Below are 15,580 nucleotides of genomic sequence, written 5' to 3' on the forward strand. Positions count from 1 at the left end.
TGTGTGTGTGTGTGTGTGTGTGTGTGTGTGTGTGTGTGTGTGTGTGTGTGTGTGTGTGTGTGTGTGTGTGTGTGTGTGTGTGTGTGTGTGTGTGTGTGTGTGTGTGTGTGTGTGTGTGTGTGTGTGTGTGTGTGTGTGTGTGTGTGTGTGTGTGTGTGTGTGTGTGTGTGTGTGTGTGTGTGTGTGTGTGTGTGTGTGTGTGTGTGTGTGTGTGTGTGTGTGTGTGTGGTGTGTGTGTGTGTGTGTGTGTGTGTGTGTGTGTGTGTGTGTGTGTGTGTGTGTGTGTGTGTGTGTGTGTGTGTGTGTGTGTGTGTGTGTGTGTGTGTGTGTGTGTGTGTGTGTGTGTGTGTGTGTGTGTGTGTGTGTGTGTGTGTGTGTGTGTGTGTGTGTGTGTGTGTGTGTGTGTGTGTGTGTGTGTGTGTGTGTGTGTGTGTGTGTGTGTGTGTGTGTGTGTGTGTGTGTGTGTGTGTGTGTGTGTGTGTGTGTGTGTGTGTGTGTGTGTGTGTGTGTGTGTGTGTGTGTGTGTGTGTGTGTGTGTGTGTGTGTGTGTGTGTGTGTGTGTGTGTGTGTGTGTGTGTGTGTGTGTGTGTGTGTGTGTGTGTGTGTGTGTGTGTGTGTGTGTGTGTGTGTGTGTGTGTGTGTGTGTGTGTGTGTGTGTGTGTGTGTGTGTGTGTGTGTGTGTGTGTGTGTGTGTGTGTGTGTGTGTGTGTGTGTGTGTGTGTGTGTGTGTGTGTGTGTGTGTGTGTGTGTGTGTGTGTGTGTGTGTGTGTGTGTGTGTGTGTGTGTGTGTGTGTAACTATGTAATTACAATATAAAACATAAACACAATAGTAGAGTTGAATTGTGTTTTAAGAAAATATTTTGAAATCCTTCTTGAAAAACTTTAAAAAATAAAGCAATCACATTCAAGTTTCACTTAAATTAAATAATAGATGACCAAAAATGATAAATAAATATTTGTAAAACAAATTTTCACAAACACTAAAAGCTCAAGTTCAAGCTAACATGATTAGAGTAAGAATAAAAAAAAACAAATATTGCACAAATAATTTTTTAAATATTTGTTGAGATAAAAATTATGTTCAATTATTAATTAATCGGTTAAGTTCCCATAAGACAAGTATTTGTTTTAGATCACTCTTTACTAACAATACAGATATTTTTTGCTAACTGTTCCAAATTATTTATAAAAGTATTATTTTTTGACAAACTTCTCCAAACATTAAAACCTGAGTATCCTTTTGACTAGATTGTCTAAGTTATTCATACAAGTATTATTTGACAAGTATAGTTTATGAATTACTTCTAGTAATTTATCTAAACTACCACATTTGTATTGTTTGACACAAAGTCATTGTTGCCTTTGTAAAAATGAGAGGTGTACAAAGAATACTTTAAACAACTTATATTAAACTTACATTTATTCTCTCCAAGATGAATATAAATCTTCATTCAGGACTAGATGACATTCAAAATATTAAAGAATACAAAATTCATTAGTAATGTTAAGAAAGATGATTTTTTTGTTTGTTAAAAGACCAAGTTTAACAAGGCTAACTCATATTTTTATTATCTTTTATATATAAGGATATTCAAAAAATAATCATTCCATACATATGATCATTGTTAATATGTATGAAAGCTAAAAAGACTAACTTTTAAGAGTAATAATTCATTCTATTCTACCATATTAATCAAAATTACAATAAGATAATCTTGATGCCAACCAAATGAAATGCAAAATCGTTGTGATGTAGGATCTTAAAGTCTTTACTTGCTTTGATTGGTTGGTGCACACGAGTTTAAGTCTAAAAGCAACACCTAAATTTTGACTACCATGCAAAAGTGATAAATGCGAATTTCCCTCTTCAAAATTATAGGTGGAAATCAAAAGAACCAGTTAAGAACGCAATAACATAAATTTAATTCAGGTCAATGGTCCTCTAAAAAGTTAATCCTACATGAATGGGTGGGTGAATTTATGTTTGAAATATTACATAATCATTACAAAAATAAAAATTATTTATGTTTAATTAAGATTATGAAGAAATATTTTTGTTAATGAAAAATGTTTCCATATATATATATATATATATATATATTATTTGAGAAGAAGAATAAAAAGTAAACTGGTATAGATTTAAGAGATTAGAAGTTAATATTTTGAAAAGGATGGAAAGTGGATTCCGATTTGGCAGCCAAGCTTTTAAGTTTGGGTTCCCGACAAAAAAAAAAGGAGAAATAATGAATCGATGAAAGGACAGAAGAATTTTCTTTTTTTCTAACTCTGGCTGGTTGGTTTTGCAAATTTGCATCTCATGTGCCATAAGAAGACAGCATATAAACTGCAAAAAGCTAAGAGAATCTTTACAACTCCTCCTTTTTCTGCGATGCCCTCTTCCTCCTTTCCCTCTCATTCAAAACTCCTTTTCATTTCATCCCCCAAAAATATAATAAAGCTAATTAATTTTATAGATATTTTTGAGTTTATTAACAACTGCATTCAGCTAAAATAAAAATAGAAAGTTGCAGCAGTAAGTAGTAAAAGCAGAAGGAGGTTTTTTGCGTCTTTGCAGCAGCAGAAAAGACTTATAAAAGCTTCGCAAAAGCCCCCAGCTTTTACTCCTTTGTCTCCCATCATAATGCCATAAACTACTAAACTAAACCCACTCTCTCTTCTTCCTTCTAAATTCTAACATCTTCAACCTTCTCCAAAACCACTAACTCAAACCTTATTATTTCCAAACAATGATAACCTTGTTGGACCTCTACCATGTTCTCACCGCGGTCGTGCCGCTCTACGTCGCCATGATACTCGCCTACGGTTCCGTCAAGTGGTGGAAGATCTTCACCCCGGACCAATGCTCCGGCATCAACCGCTTTGTCGCTCTCTTCGCGGTTCCCCTACTCTCCTTCCACTTCATCTCCACCAACAATCCCTACGCCATGAACTACAAGTTCATAGCTGCGGATTCTCTCCAGAAAGCCATAGTCCTTGCCGTCCTCTTCGTCTGGTCTAGAACCAGCTCGAGGGGCTCTCTTGAATGGTCCATCACGCTCTTCTCCCTCTCCACGCTCCCTAACACGCTCGTCATGGGTATCCCATTGCTCAAGGGCATGTACGGGGACGCCTCGGGGACCCTCATGGTCCAGATTGTGGTGCTTCAGTGTATCATCTGGTACACTCTCATGCTCTTTTTGTTTGAGTATAGGGGTGCCAAGCTTCTCATAGTGGAGCAGTTTCCCGACACTGCCGGGTCCATTATCTCGTTCAAGGTTGACTCTGATATCTTATCGTTGGACGGGAAGGAACCGCTTCAGACTGAAGCCGAGGTTGGTGACGATGGCAAGCTTCATGTTACTGTCAGGAAGTCTACCAGTTCGCGCTCTGAGATATTCTCGCGGCGCTCGCATGGTCCTAACTCGGTTTCGTTGACTCCGAGGCCTTCCAATTTAACCAATGCGGAGATTTATTCGCTTCAGTCTTCGAGGAATCCGACGCCAAGAGGGTCCAGTTTCAACCACACGGATTTCTACTCGATGGTGAATAATGGGAGGAACGTGAGTCCGAGGCAGAGTAGTTTTGGGGGGGTGCCGTTTGATGAGGAGAGTGGTGTGAAGGTTAATGGGGGTGCCGGAGCATACCCTGCACCTCACAATGCGGGGATTTTTTCTCCGGTGGGGAAGAAGAAGGGTGGTGGTGGTGGTGGAGAAGGTGGAGGGAAGGATCTTCACATGTTTGTGTGGAGTTCGAGTGCTTCTCCGGTGTCGGAGGGTGGGATCCATGTCTTCAGAGGTGGGGAGTATGGAAATGACCAACTTCCTGTTGGTGGGGTGGCTCACCAGAAAGGTTTGCTTTTTCCCATCCCCTTTTGACTTTTGTTTTCAAAGTTTGTTGTGTCTATGCTTGGTGCCTGTTCAAACTGTGTGGACTTGTTTAATGTGTTTTTCCGTCATGCATCTTGCAATAACGTTGCCCGAGTTGGTAGGACCATTATGTGACCTATTTGGCTGGAAGGACAGAAAAGGGAAGAGAAAAAAAGAGAAAATTTGATGTTTTCAATTACAAAAAGTATGTTTCTTTCTTTAATTTTCTCCTAATCTTTGGAAATTTATGAAGAAACAAAAAAATCTGGTTTGAAAATGTGAAAGCTTTGTCTTTTAAATATTAGCTTTAGTAAACGGAATAAGCACGTGGAATCAAACGAGCAATTTGTTTTCTTTTGACCGTAGCAAACAGGCCTGTAATCTTGTTCAAATGTGACTTCCATAGTTTTGTTGCGAGTATGCATCCGTTGTTTTTGTCTCTTTTGGTTTGGTGTTAAAGTTGGTGTGGGATTTGTTGGACTGACTTGAACCATGTGTTGTCGTTTCTCGTATACAATATGTTTTTTGGTCTGTTAATCCTTGAGTGTATCTGATATTTGGTCTTTTCTGGATCCAATAATGGTAATATTTTGTTTGGGGTTTGTCATTTTCCCATGTTTTGATTGGGTGGGTATTGTTTTCCACGTTGCTGATCAGATTATGATGATTTCGGTCACGACGAATTTAGCTTTGGGAACAGAACCGTCGCTAATGGAGTGGAAAAGGAAGGGCCAGTACTTTCGAAGCTTGGCTCAAGTTCGACGGCCGAGCTTCATCCGAAAGCACAGGGTGAATCCAAAGCTACGTCCATGCCACCCACAAGTGTTATGACAAGACTCATTCTGATTATGGTGTGGAGAAAGCTGATCAGAAACCCCAACACATATTCCAGCCTCTTTGGTCTCACTTGGTCTTTGATCTCATTCAAGTATGCTATCTATGAGTATTCCATGTTTCCAACGATTTTAGGTATACAAGGTGCTAATGTTGTGCTGTGTTGTGTGGCAGGTGGAATGTTGTTATGCCCGCTATCGTTGCTCGATCCATATCAATTTTATCTGATGCTGGCCTTGGGATGGCAATGTTTAGTCTTGGTATGTTTTCTGAGAAATATCAATCAGCATTGTCGTCTAGTTTTGTTATGGTGATATGGTCTTGAGATTTGAACTCCTTGGTGGGTATTGTAGGGTTATTCATGGCATTGCAACCAAAAATTATTGCATGTGGAAACTCGGTTGCTTCCTTTGCTATGGCAGTTCGTTTCCTCACTGGACCTGCTGTCATGGCTGTCGCTTCAATAGTGGTGGGGCTCAGGGGAGTTCTGTTGCACATAGCTATTGTACAGGTAAAAGGGTGTCGTGTCGTGTCTCTCAGACATTTTTTTTTTCTTTGATGTAATATCTGCTCTCTATTTCGTGGTTTGTTAAGTGTATTCATTGTTGTATTGCATGTATTTGTAGGCTGCTCTGCCTCAAGGGATTGTCCCTTTTGTGTTTGCTAAGGAATACAACGTTCATCCAGACATCCTTAGCACCGGGTTTGTATTTGTGAACTTGTTATGGTAGATTATTGGATATGATGTTAGCACTAACTTTGTGTGTTTGGTTGTTTAATATTTTGCAGGGTTATATTTGGGATGCTAATCGCTCTTCCTATCACGCTAGTTTACTACATTTTGCTTGGGCTTTGAAGGAAGGAAAGGAGTAATTGGAGTGGATTACAGTGCTACCCTTTTGTTATATTTATAGGTTAATTTTTTTTGGCATCCTCTAACAATGTAGAAGTTAGTGAGAGGGGGGGAGTGACGTTGTAATCTGCAGAGACAGAAAGAATGGTGAATGGTGGTGGTGTGGTGGAGAGAGTCGGAAGAGAAGGTGATATGATGATATATTTTAGGGCTATAGGTAGGTGGGTGGGTAGTAGGAAACTTTTGTTTTGGCGGTTTTAGCCTTTTTACTGTGAACCCCACTCTCTTATATTTTGGTTGGTTTAATGAAAAAGAGAAAGTGAAGATTGTTGGTAGTTGTCGACACCTTTCTCTTTCTTTTCACAAGTACTTTTTTTCTAGGCCAAAAGGAGGATCGGGAATCTCGATCTCTATCTATCCTATGCTTGCAAGTGGTTTTGTTTTGTTTTTCTTTTCTTCTAAGGGCAAAAAAAGTGCCAAACCAAACCGAACAGCAACTTTTGGTGCCTTGTCTCTTCGGTGCTGTGTTTTTTTAGCATTTACCTATTTTTGAATGGCACAGCACAAGTTGTCATCCACGTCGTCGAGTTTAATTTAATTGTGTATTGTTGGAAATTGAAGCTAGTACAGGGCTATGGCTAAGGTTGCTATTATTATTGTCCCTGCTGTTGGCAACTACTACTACTATTACAACATAGCCTAGCCGCTAATCACAGCTTGCTATAAAGATTGGTCTGCATAGCATATTAGCATATCACATGCTACTGCACCCTCTCATTGGCTCTTCTTTACTTTCAAAAATCCATGCTTTCTTCAACTTCCCTAACCCTTCATTTCTTTTCATTGGGTGCTGCACTTATTGCACTCAGGTTCACTCATCCTTCACGAATACTCTTTTAATTCAAATACCTTTCAAATCTATCTCTTTCTCAACTTTATATCCACCCTTAAAGGAATTATCAGAAAAGTTCAACAGAAAATTTATTTTATTACTTATTCAAACTCATGAACATCATTAAGATTTTAGAAAGGATAATGGTTGATTTTGCCTTTTTGAATGTGCTGTGGAATTATTTCCAAAAGGGTTCATGGGTGTGTCCAACGATTAATGTGATATAGCCACTTCCTCATGTTACCGATTTTACCATTTTAGGTGTCCTTTTCAATTTTCTTACCACTACTATAAACCAAGAAATGATTATTAATGATGCTACACTGAATTACACATAATTTCCCACGCTTCATTTAATGCTTAGTAAATAAAACCCCTTCATTTGTAAATTATTTTAATCGGGTTTCTGCTCAAATTTCTCCATAACTTGTGTGAAATACAAGAACTTGGGGGCTTAAAACAAAATCATAAATAAGGTTTATGAAAAAAAAATGGTTTTTTAATTTATTGTATGTAACTTAATTGTTTTACCTTCTCTCCTCAGTCTTATTTTCGACTAATAAATTTTATAATCTGAAAAAATTAGACACCCAATTAACAATTCAAAATGATATAAAAGTTTACCGAATAACTAAACCAGCGACCAAATTCTAAACTGTGTGAACCTTTTAATCATATTAATGAAAATGCATCCAGAGAGGTAAAAGTGATATCAATTTTTCCAAGGATTCAATTAAAAATAATTCAAAGTTCAGGGAGGTAATTACAATTTTTAAAATATGGATGACCTTAAAGTACAGTCTTGCTGTGGGAATTATAATTATAGTTCAATTTTTCACAAGTATATTTTTATGCACTTCCTATATATTATATACATATTATAATTCTAAAAAAAAAATCTAAAAAGTTATTCCTTAATATAATAAACAAAATATATAAAAAAATCTCTATTAAATTTCCTTTTCCAACTAAATTGTGAAACGTAAGCTACTTAATTAGGCACAGAATTTCTACAAAATTTGGTTGATATATTTATTATTATATTATAAAATATGAGTTATCATTCTTAAAGTATTTTTAGTAGTTAATGTCTTTTTCGTAAAATTACATGACTTTTCTTGAACATTTAATGATTTTGTAATTCTCTAATTTTAGCCCAATTTAACATTTTAATTTAAATCTCAGATACGATTTTTTTTTTAATAAAAGATGAATGTGCTAAGTCATCACAATACTAAATAAATCCCAATACTATTCAAATTGAACATATTTTTTGTTTGGATGAATTAAGTTTGAATATTAACTTAATCTTAGTCAATGTTAACTTGAAATTATTTTAAATATTTTTTGTCTATTTCTTATCAATAAATATATTATTAGTGGTAGAGTCACTTACATAAACCGTATGTTTTAAGTCAATAAAGATTAAGAAGTTAGAGCATGTTTGTTAATGACTTTTGTGTGTTTTTGTTGAGTTAAAGATTTGCTTTAACACTTTTTCTTGATTTTGAGGTAACATTACTTTTGGAAGTTAGTGACGTTTAAGGGATTGGTTAATGGGCCGTTGGTGGTCCATGATGGACCATTTACTATATATTATACACATTTCTATCTCAAATAAAGTTAAGTTTAATTATCATATGTACAATTTTTTTCAATTAGATATATATATTCTTATTCCTTTGTTTCTCTTTTTCCTTTTCAATATGCATTTCACATAGCATAAATATGCGAAAAGAAAAAGATAAAATCTTTTTGATATAGTTTTTCATAAATTTTTATTTTTATAACTTGTATGAAAATTTATTTTTAGATTAATGAAAAACTCATTATTTTATTTTATTAAAAGAATTTATGAAAAATTTTATTTACTTTTAAGTTTTGATGAAGATTGGACTTGGGTTTCAAATTCTTATTCCACTTTTTATCTAATATATCCACACAACCACTCTTTTTTTTTAGATTAATATGACTTGCATATATTTCTTATTCTATAATGAGCTTTTCATAAATATTCATAAGCAAAGTGACGAGGCACAATATTAATTAGGTTTAATTATTCCTTTGTTTGATTGTTGTAAAGTTTGAAGTTGGTTCTACTTTATGTTTTTTTTATAAGATTAAAATTAATTAAGTAATAATATTTTTACAACAAAATTAAGCATTTTAAACTAATATATTATTAATTATATTTTTTTTAAAATAAATTAATTAATACATTTCTACAAATAATAAATTTGGTTAAAGATAATAAAATTTATTATTTATATAAAATTTATACTAATTTTCATATTAAAATTTATTACAAAAATATAATTAACAAAACATAGATTAATAATATATAATAATATAATTTGTTAAAAAATATATTTTAATAGAAAATATCGATATAATATTTATATAAATAATACATGTTGTCTCAATTTGAAGAGAGAGAATATTATTTTATTTTAAATTGAATCATATATATATATTATATAAACTAAATTAAAATCAAGATAATAATATGTGATTGATACTCACGTGTGACATTCTACGTGACCTAATACTCACAAAGTTAAATATCACATCAGAAACTTGTAATAACAAAAATTTTTACTAAAAAAATTACAAATCGATATATATATCATAATTTGTATGAAAAAAAGATTAAAACAATTTTTCAAAAAGTAAAGATGTAACTAAAACAAAAAGTAAAGCGACAACCAGTTTAAAACTTTACAATATTAAAAAATAAGCGAGTAATTATGCTTATTGATTAATATCATGGTTTTAGAAAATGGTTTGCAGTTTTCCATTGTCAGAACCACTCAAATCCACGCACACTCAAATCCACGCACGTGCTGTTTTAGTGGATTTCATGTGTCAAGCAAGGGGTTCGACATTCAGATAGGCGAAGGCAGGTGTTAGCAGCTGAGTGGACGTCCATTTTTGACGTTGGAAGGAAAACTTTGATTTTTCAGAAATCCACGCCGCTCACTGCATGCACCCTTCTTTCCCAGATTTTGAAAAATCTCATTTTCTCCTCCTCCTCTCTACATCTCCTTCATCTTCTCTCTAAGAAAGCTTCACATTTTCTTCCTCCGATCATCACTCAGGCAACATTTCCACTCTACCGGTGTCAAGAGCTTCAGTTTGAACCGATCGGTTTTGGGTTCTGAATTGGTAAGTTCTTCTTCTCCTTTAGTCGTTCGTTTTCTGGCACATGCAAACCAAGTTCTGGTTGCATGAGTTCATATTCTCGTTCTGAGCCCATTTCTGGCTTTTTGTTTGGTTTAGTTTCATAAAGAGTGAACCGTAAGATTATGAGATTTCTGGTGGTGAGCTATTCTATACGAGCTGTGAGCGTTCAGTCACATTAGAGGCAAGGGAAGCTTATATAATTTAATTTGTATGTTGCTTGTATTGCATGAACGTTTGTTGAGTTGCTGAATTAAAATGAAATATGATTGTGCTATGTTCTGATGTATGAAGTGTGTGAATTTCCTATGATGTGGATGTATGAAATTATGTAGATAAATGTTGAGAAATTGAATTGAGATAAATGATTTCTAAGTATGAAAATTCCCTAAGATAATGTATGTTCGTTACTGAATGGTCTTTGACCGTTCGGTTTTTCTCGGGTACTCGTCTAGAACTGAACTCTTTCATTTGGAAGGAGTTTATGTTGAGGACGAGCGTCTTCGTCTAGTACAATTTGTGTACAGACGTTCCACCAAGGATATTCTTTTTTTGGCATTTTAATATAAATTTAAGTATGTCCATAGGTAGTAGTATATTCGTTCGTTCTTGAATATTAATTAGATAATATCTTATATTCCAAGCGTTCGTACGATTTAATGCTAGGTCTTTCACCAAGCGATCGTGCTATTTACCCATAGGTCTTTCATCAAGCGCTCGTACGATTTAGAGCTAGGTCTTTCACCAAGCGTTCGTACTATTTAATACAGGGTCTTATACTAAGCGCTCATTCTCTTTTCTATAATCTACCTGATGAAAATAGCGTTCGTCCAAATTCAATAGTGTATTCTCTCTACCGTGCTTGGTCTTTGATTGGCATTTGGTTTTCTTGATGTTAAACTCAATTAAGCTAAGTATTTATAAGCGTTCGGTTTCTTCATGTGATTCTTTTAAGTATTATTCCTTGAATGTCTTGAAATGTCTGTATCCATTGGTTTCGGTCTAGAGTCTTAGTACTTGGCATGAGTTTTTTGGTGTTCGGTTTGAGCTCTCAGGAGTCAATTCATTTAATTGGCTCACTTTGTAAATAACATTCGTTCTATTCGTTCTGGTAATATATGATTGTACTCTGGTTCTTTCTCAGCTCGATAGTAAACCTCTCGGTCTTAATCTGTTCTGGAACTGGAGACCCCTCGGTGTCGCTCCAAGTTTCGGTCTCGTCCTGAGTTGGGGTTGAACGTTCGGTATTTGGCAATCCTTACAGATTTTTATTCAAATTCATTGGATCTTCGTTCCAATCGAGATTTAATAAGGAAAGATGATTAAGTATGTTATGGTGGAAATGTATTTGATTTTGAACGAGTATTCCGGGGAGGAATATCTCATGAATGGATATTGGAATTTGGTAAAGTATGAATGTGGGCATGCTAAGCTGGCGGTTCGTCCTGATGTTCCGTGATTACTCGTTCTTACGTAGAGAAGGGTAAGTCATGTGTGGGAACGACAGGAGGTCCTAGTCCTTATGGTTAATTTGGACAGATAGGACTAACCTCGGGTGGTAGCTGTTGAGGGTATCCCAATTACTACATCACCCGGGTGCACGAACGTCGTAGCTACACATAATTCATACAGTCCGGACAGTCAGTCTAGTATTAGGCTTTGCATGAGCGAGTGATGAATTATCTTGTTTGGTTGATTATGTGAAATATATATTTATACATAAATTGAATTACATAAGTTTACCATATGTTTCATGTCTTGTCTGTTTTGTACGTTCGTCTGTATTTCTATTGCAATGATCATCCATGTGGATTTGAGCAGAAGGAGACGAGCTGCTGGAAGAAGAAAACTTAGTAGAAGTAGAAGTTAAGACCGAACAGTAGAACCGTTCGGTCAGTAGTATAGTCTGATAGTAAGGTGATCGCTCGATCACCTTTTTCCTTTGCTTTTGTATGGCCGTTCGGTATGAGCTTTTGTAAACCGTTCGGTCAGAATTGCTTATCTTGTACAATTTAAGTTTTTAGTTCTTTCTGTAAGGTCCTTCGGCCACAAACATACTTCTCTTTTAATGTAAGTCTGAATTGTAATATTATTAAATGTGATTATTCTATTATATAGTTTTAGACTGTATTTTGGGATGTTACATTCATTATGTGAAAAGATTACAATAGAACGGCAATCACAATTCAAAGCCATCATTGATGCTTGCAATAGTGTTAGAAAAAGAAAGATTAAAAGAAACAGAAATAAATATATCGTCGTGCAAGATGTTCAAACCTGAGTTATGTAGAATTATTTAAGAGCCATAAAGTTTTGGTTTGACTCATCCTATTCAAACTTGAGTTAGATTGAGTCGTTAAGAACCATAAAGTTTTCTCATGTTCAGTTTAGCATCACGAGTTAAGATAACTAGTTAGAATTGAACTGTGATGTTTCTTATAAACAAATTAATAACTCAAATGTTCAAACTTAGCACAAATTGTTCAATACAATTGATACACAGACAAACTCTATAAACAGAAAACGAGTTGTCTCTGCAAAAAGACATGAAAAAAGAAATAGAAAGGAAATCTTCAACATAGAACATGATCACCTAAAACACCCCAAATGACTGAACCATGGTTTGAATATGTTAACATTCAACATCTTATCCGTTTGACACCCCATTTAGTTTTTCAAAAGGGTGCTAAAAAGTCTTTGAATTTATGATCAACTTTTTCTGTACAATACAACACAAGTGCTGTTTAATATTAATTTCATGAACCTACCTCACAAAGTTGTTTATGGTTTTCTGCTACTGTCTCACCTTTGTTCTCGAGTAATAATAATACCTACATCACACTAAAGCCACTTTCATGATGTTGAATAATTTCAGCCATTCTGAAAGGCCGCATTTTCTGTTAAAGCAAAGCTGAGAGAGAGTTGATGAAAGAAGAAGGATGATGACACACAAATGTGAATGAGAAGAGCAATATTGAATAGTATAATTCCACTCCACGCCCGCAAATTTAGTCAATGATAGCTGAAAGTGATGAACTAAAAAGTGCTTTTCTGTGTGTATGACACCAATCTCAATCAAAGCAGGTATTGTCTGTCGTGCAGGTATATAAAAGGGCCACAAACTTTTTCGCCCTCTCTTTTGATTTGCTCAAATCAGAAAAGCTCAATAAACTATTGTAAGCTTGTGAATATAATGATGAAACCAGTTTCATTCCCTTCATATTTTAGTCATGTTTCAAAGAATGTGCAGCACATGCGTGTGCCACTTAAATCGGTACTTACTCAGGCCTATGCACTGCTACTTTCCCTTTTTTTTTCTCTTCTGTTCATCATGTTTTGTTTGTAATGAAGTTGCTTTGTTCAATAATAGGTGGAACTTATTGATTGGCATGTTGGATGAAGCACAACCAGCCAATGAATAATGCCCTTCTACTCACTACAAAATGCTTAGATGGAGCTGTAAAGTCAAAGCTGGAAACCATTGTATATTGTATAGACCATGAAGTTTGGTTTGTTATAAACTCAATTGTATTAGCCGTTGTGAGTAGTTAATGTACTAGTTGTTGAAGTCTAAGTAGTTATTGAGTTAGTAATTTATAGTTGTTTTTATCTGTTATAAGTACAAAGATAAAAAGTTATAGGTCTTAAATTATATTGTTGATAGCATGAATAAAACAACAATAATAAGATGTGAATCAAGTTTTTTCACAATAAAGAGTTTATAGTTTACAAAGTGGTATCAAGAGCTTGTTAACTTGTGTCTGAATGAAAAAAATATAGAGAATTTGAGTGTTTGAAAAAAAAAAGATAGCTAACCTTACAAATAGTGCGTTTGTGACCAAGTTGACAAAGGTGATCAATTATGACAATTGTAGTCTTCAAATGAAGATCCTTCTTGGTTCTCAATAAAATATGGAGGTGGTAGGAAATGGTCACGAAGAGCCAAAAAAAACTCCACGAATTGGTTGAATGCTCAGTTGAACATGTTGAAAGTAGCACACGTGAAGAACAAGGCAACCTTGTACATATTGTACGAAGTTGTTGACGAGTTTGATTTTGAGAAGATTACAAGTGTCAAATCTTCAAAAAAACATGAAATATATTGGAGAAGACGTATAAAAGGGATGACCATGTGAAGTAGGTGTGACTTCAAACACTAAGGGGTGAGTTAGAGAGCATGGGAATGAAGGAGATAGAAGAAATAGCCGAGTACATAACTTGGGTTGAAACTGTGGCAAACCAGCTCGGTAGAAACGAAAAGATGTTGCCTGGTAGCCCGAGATGTGGAGAAGATCTTGAAGTCATTGAAGGTAGAGGATTATACCGAGAAGGTAGAGGAAGCAGTTTTGGTGGTAGAAGTCAAGGACATGAAAAGGAAAAAGAGAACAAATCAACCGAAAAAGTGGCATAGAAGAGGACAAGATTCATGGAGAGGAGGTCGGTTCAGCAACTCAAATGTTAAGTGCTTTAACTGTGACAAGTATGACCATTATGCAAAAGATTGTTACTCATACAAGTGTTTCAATTGTGATAAGGTTGGACATTTTGCAAAAGAGTGTTGATCCGAGAGTAGAAAGGAAGAGACAACTAACTTGCAGAAGAAGTTGAAGAAGAAACACGTTGCTTATGATGACACGCATATCAAGGGTCAAACACAAGTAGGCAGGGAACTTGATAAGACAACCGAGTATAGTGGAGAATTTGACATGACAACCAAGTAACGTGGATAGGTCGACTAAACAACTGAGTAGGAACATATGAAAAGCTCGAATAGCTCAATGGAGCAAGTGAACAACTCAGATAGTTCGGTGAGCAGCCTAGGTAGCACGGTGAAGCGTGTTAATAGGTTATATAAGTTAAAGGAGCAAGTGTTAGAAAACTCAATGGTGCATATGTACATTTCGAAAATCTTAGACATGTGCGAAGATGAGCTTGTTTTCCAAAGGTTAGAGATTGCAAAAGGTGATTTGCAATAACAAATTGAAAGGAGGTTAGAGGCAATGCAATTCTACAAGCGTGCTTGGAGAGAAGGAAGCGGACTTTGTAAAAGCCACGTTTGAAACTTGAACAAGATGTTTCAAGATTTCAAGAATAGTTAGAAACTGAGAAGAATCTAAGAGCATTACTGAAAGTGTAAGATGAGAAGTGACGACTTGAAATGGAAGAGGGTATCGATGTGATTGAGCATAACAATAAATAGGTGTGTTCTAATCTCTTAAAAAGAGTTGAACCTATTGATCGAAACTTAGTTAATTATAAGTCTGCCATCGAGAATGCAAAGAACTAGTCGACTACTAAGATAGCATAGAACAAAGTTGGTCATAGTGAAAGAAAAATATAGTTGGAGACAGACAAAGTGAAAGCAAAGTCAACCATAAAGAAAGCGAAGAATCCAATTATTCATGAAAGGGAAAAGCATGGTGTGAGAAGAATTATTATACGTGAGAAGCCTAGATGAAGAATAGAAGAATCAAGATGAAGAATAAAGCAAACACTTAAGTTTACGAAGAAATTTTGTTAGATTTGTTATAAACTTAAATGTATTAACCGTTGTGGATAATTAATGTATTAGTTGTTGGAATATATGTAGTTAATAAGTTAATCATTTATAGTCATTTTTGTTTTTTTAAATACAATGACTAGCAAATTGTAATTTATAAATTATATTATTGATTGCATGAATAAAACAAAGTGAATTAATTTTTTTTTACAATAAAGAGTTTTGTTATTTACATAAACAGATAAGAAAAAGGGTGCCAAAGAAATTCTATGAATCATAAAATGGAAAAATTTTCTTCCAACAATGAATTTAATTCATATATTATCTTCTTATGAACATCACTCATTAATGTTTCAAAACGCTGTTTTAGACTTTTCTGTTAAATAAATTATATACATTATAGTGTAAAGAAGGTGCATGTTTGAGTATTAAAATAATGAAGAATGAAAGTAAA

The 15,580-nt window shown here is 34.9% G+C and overlaps 1 protein-coding gene across 1 annotated transcript; it reads left to right on the forward strand.

Annotated features, from left to right (window-relative positions):
• Positions 1-2,622: 2,622 nt before the first annotated feature.
• LOC108326789 (probable auxin efflux carrier component 1b) lies at positions 2,623-5,970 on the forward strand. The gene is made up of 6 exons (NM_001329816.1): positions 2,623-3,850; positions 4,525-4,795; positions 4,876-4,961; positions 5,055-5,212; positions 5,328-5,404; positions 5,491-5,970. Exons 1-6 carry the CDS (start codon positions 2,749-2,751, stop codon positions 5,555-5,557), a joined length of 1,761 nt encoding a protein of 586 aa, NP_001316745.1. The 5' UTR covers positions 2,623-2,748; the 3' UTR covers positions 5,558-5,970.
• The last annotated feature ends 9,610 nt before the right edge of the window (positions 5,971-15,580 follow it).

This window comes from Vigna angularis, chromosome 2 (genome assembly GCF_016808095.1).
Source record: "Vigna angularis cultivar LongXiaoDou No.4 chromosome 2, ASM1680809v1, whole genome shotgun sequence".
Taxonomy (NCBI): Eukaryota; Viridiplantae; Streptophyta; class Magnoliopsida; order Fabales; family Fabaceae; genus Vigna; species Vigna angularis.

Excerpts from the sequence above, each read along its gene's own strand:
- LOC108326789 (NM_001329816.1), top strand. The coding sequence starts at position 2,749 with ATGATAACCTTGTTGGACCTCTACCATGTTCTCACCGCGGTCGTGCCG. Across the intron at positions 4,796-4,875 it reads TGGTCTTTGATCTCATTCAA|GTGGAATGTTGTTATGCCCG; the intron begins GTATGCTATCTA and ends GTTGTGTGGCAG. Across the intron at positions 4,962-5,054 it reads GATGGCAATGTTTAGTCTTG|GGTTATTCATGGCATTGCAA; the intron begins GTATGTTTTCTG and ends TGGGTATTGTAG.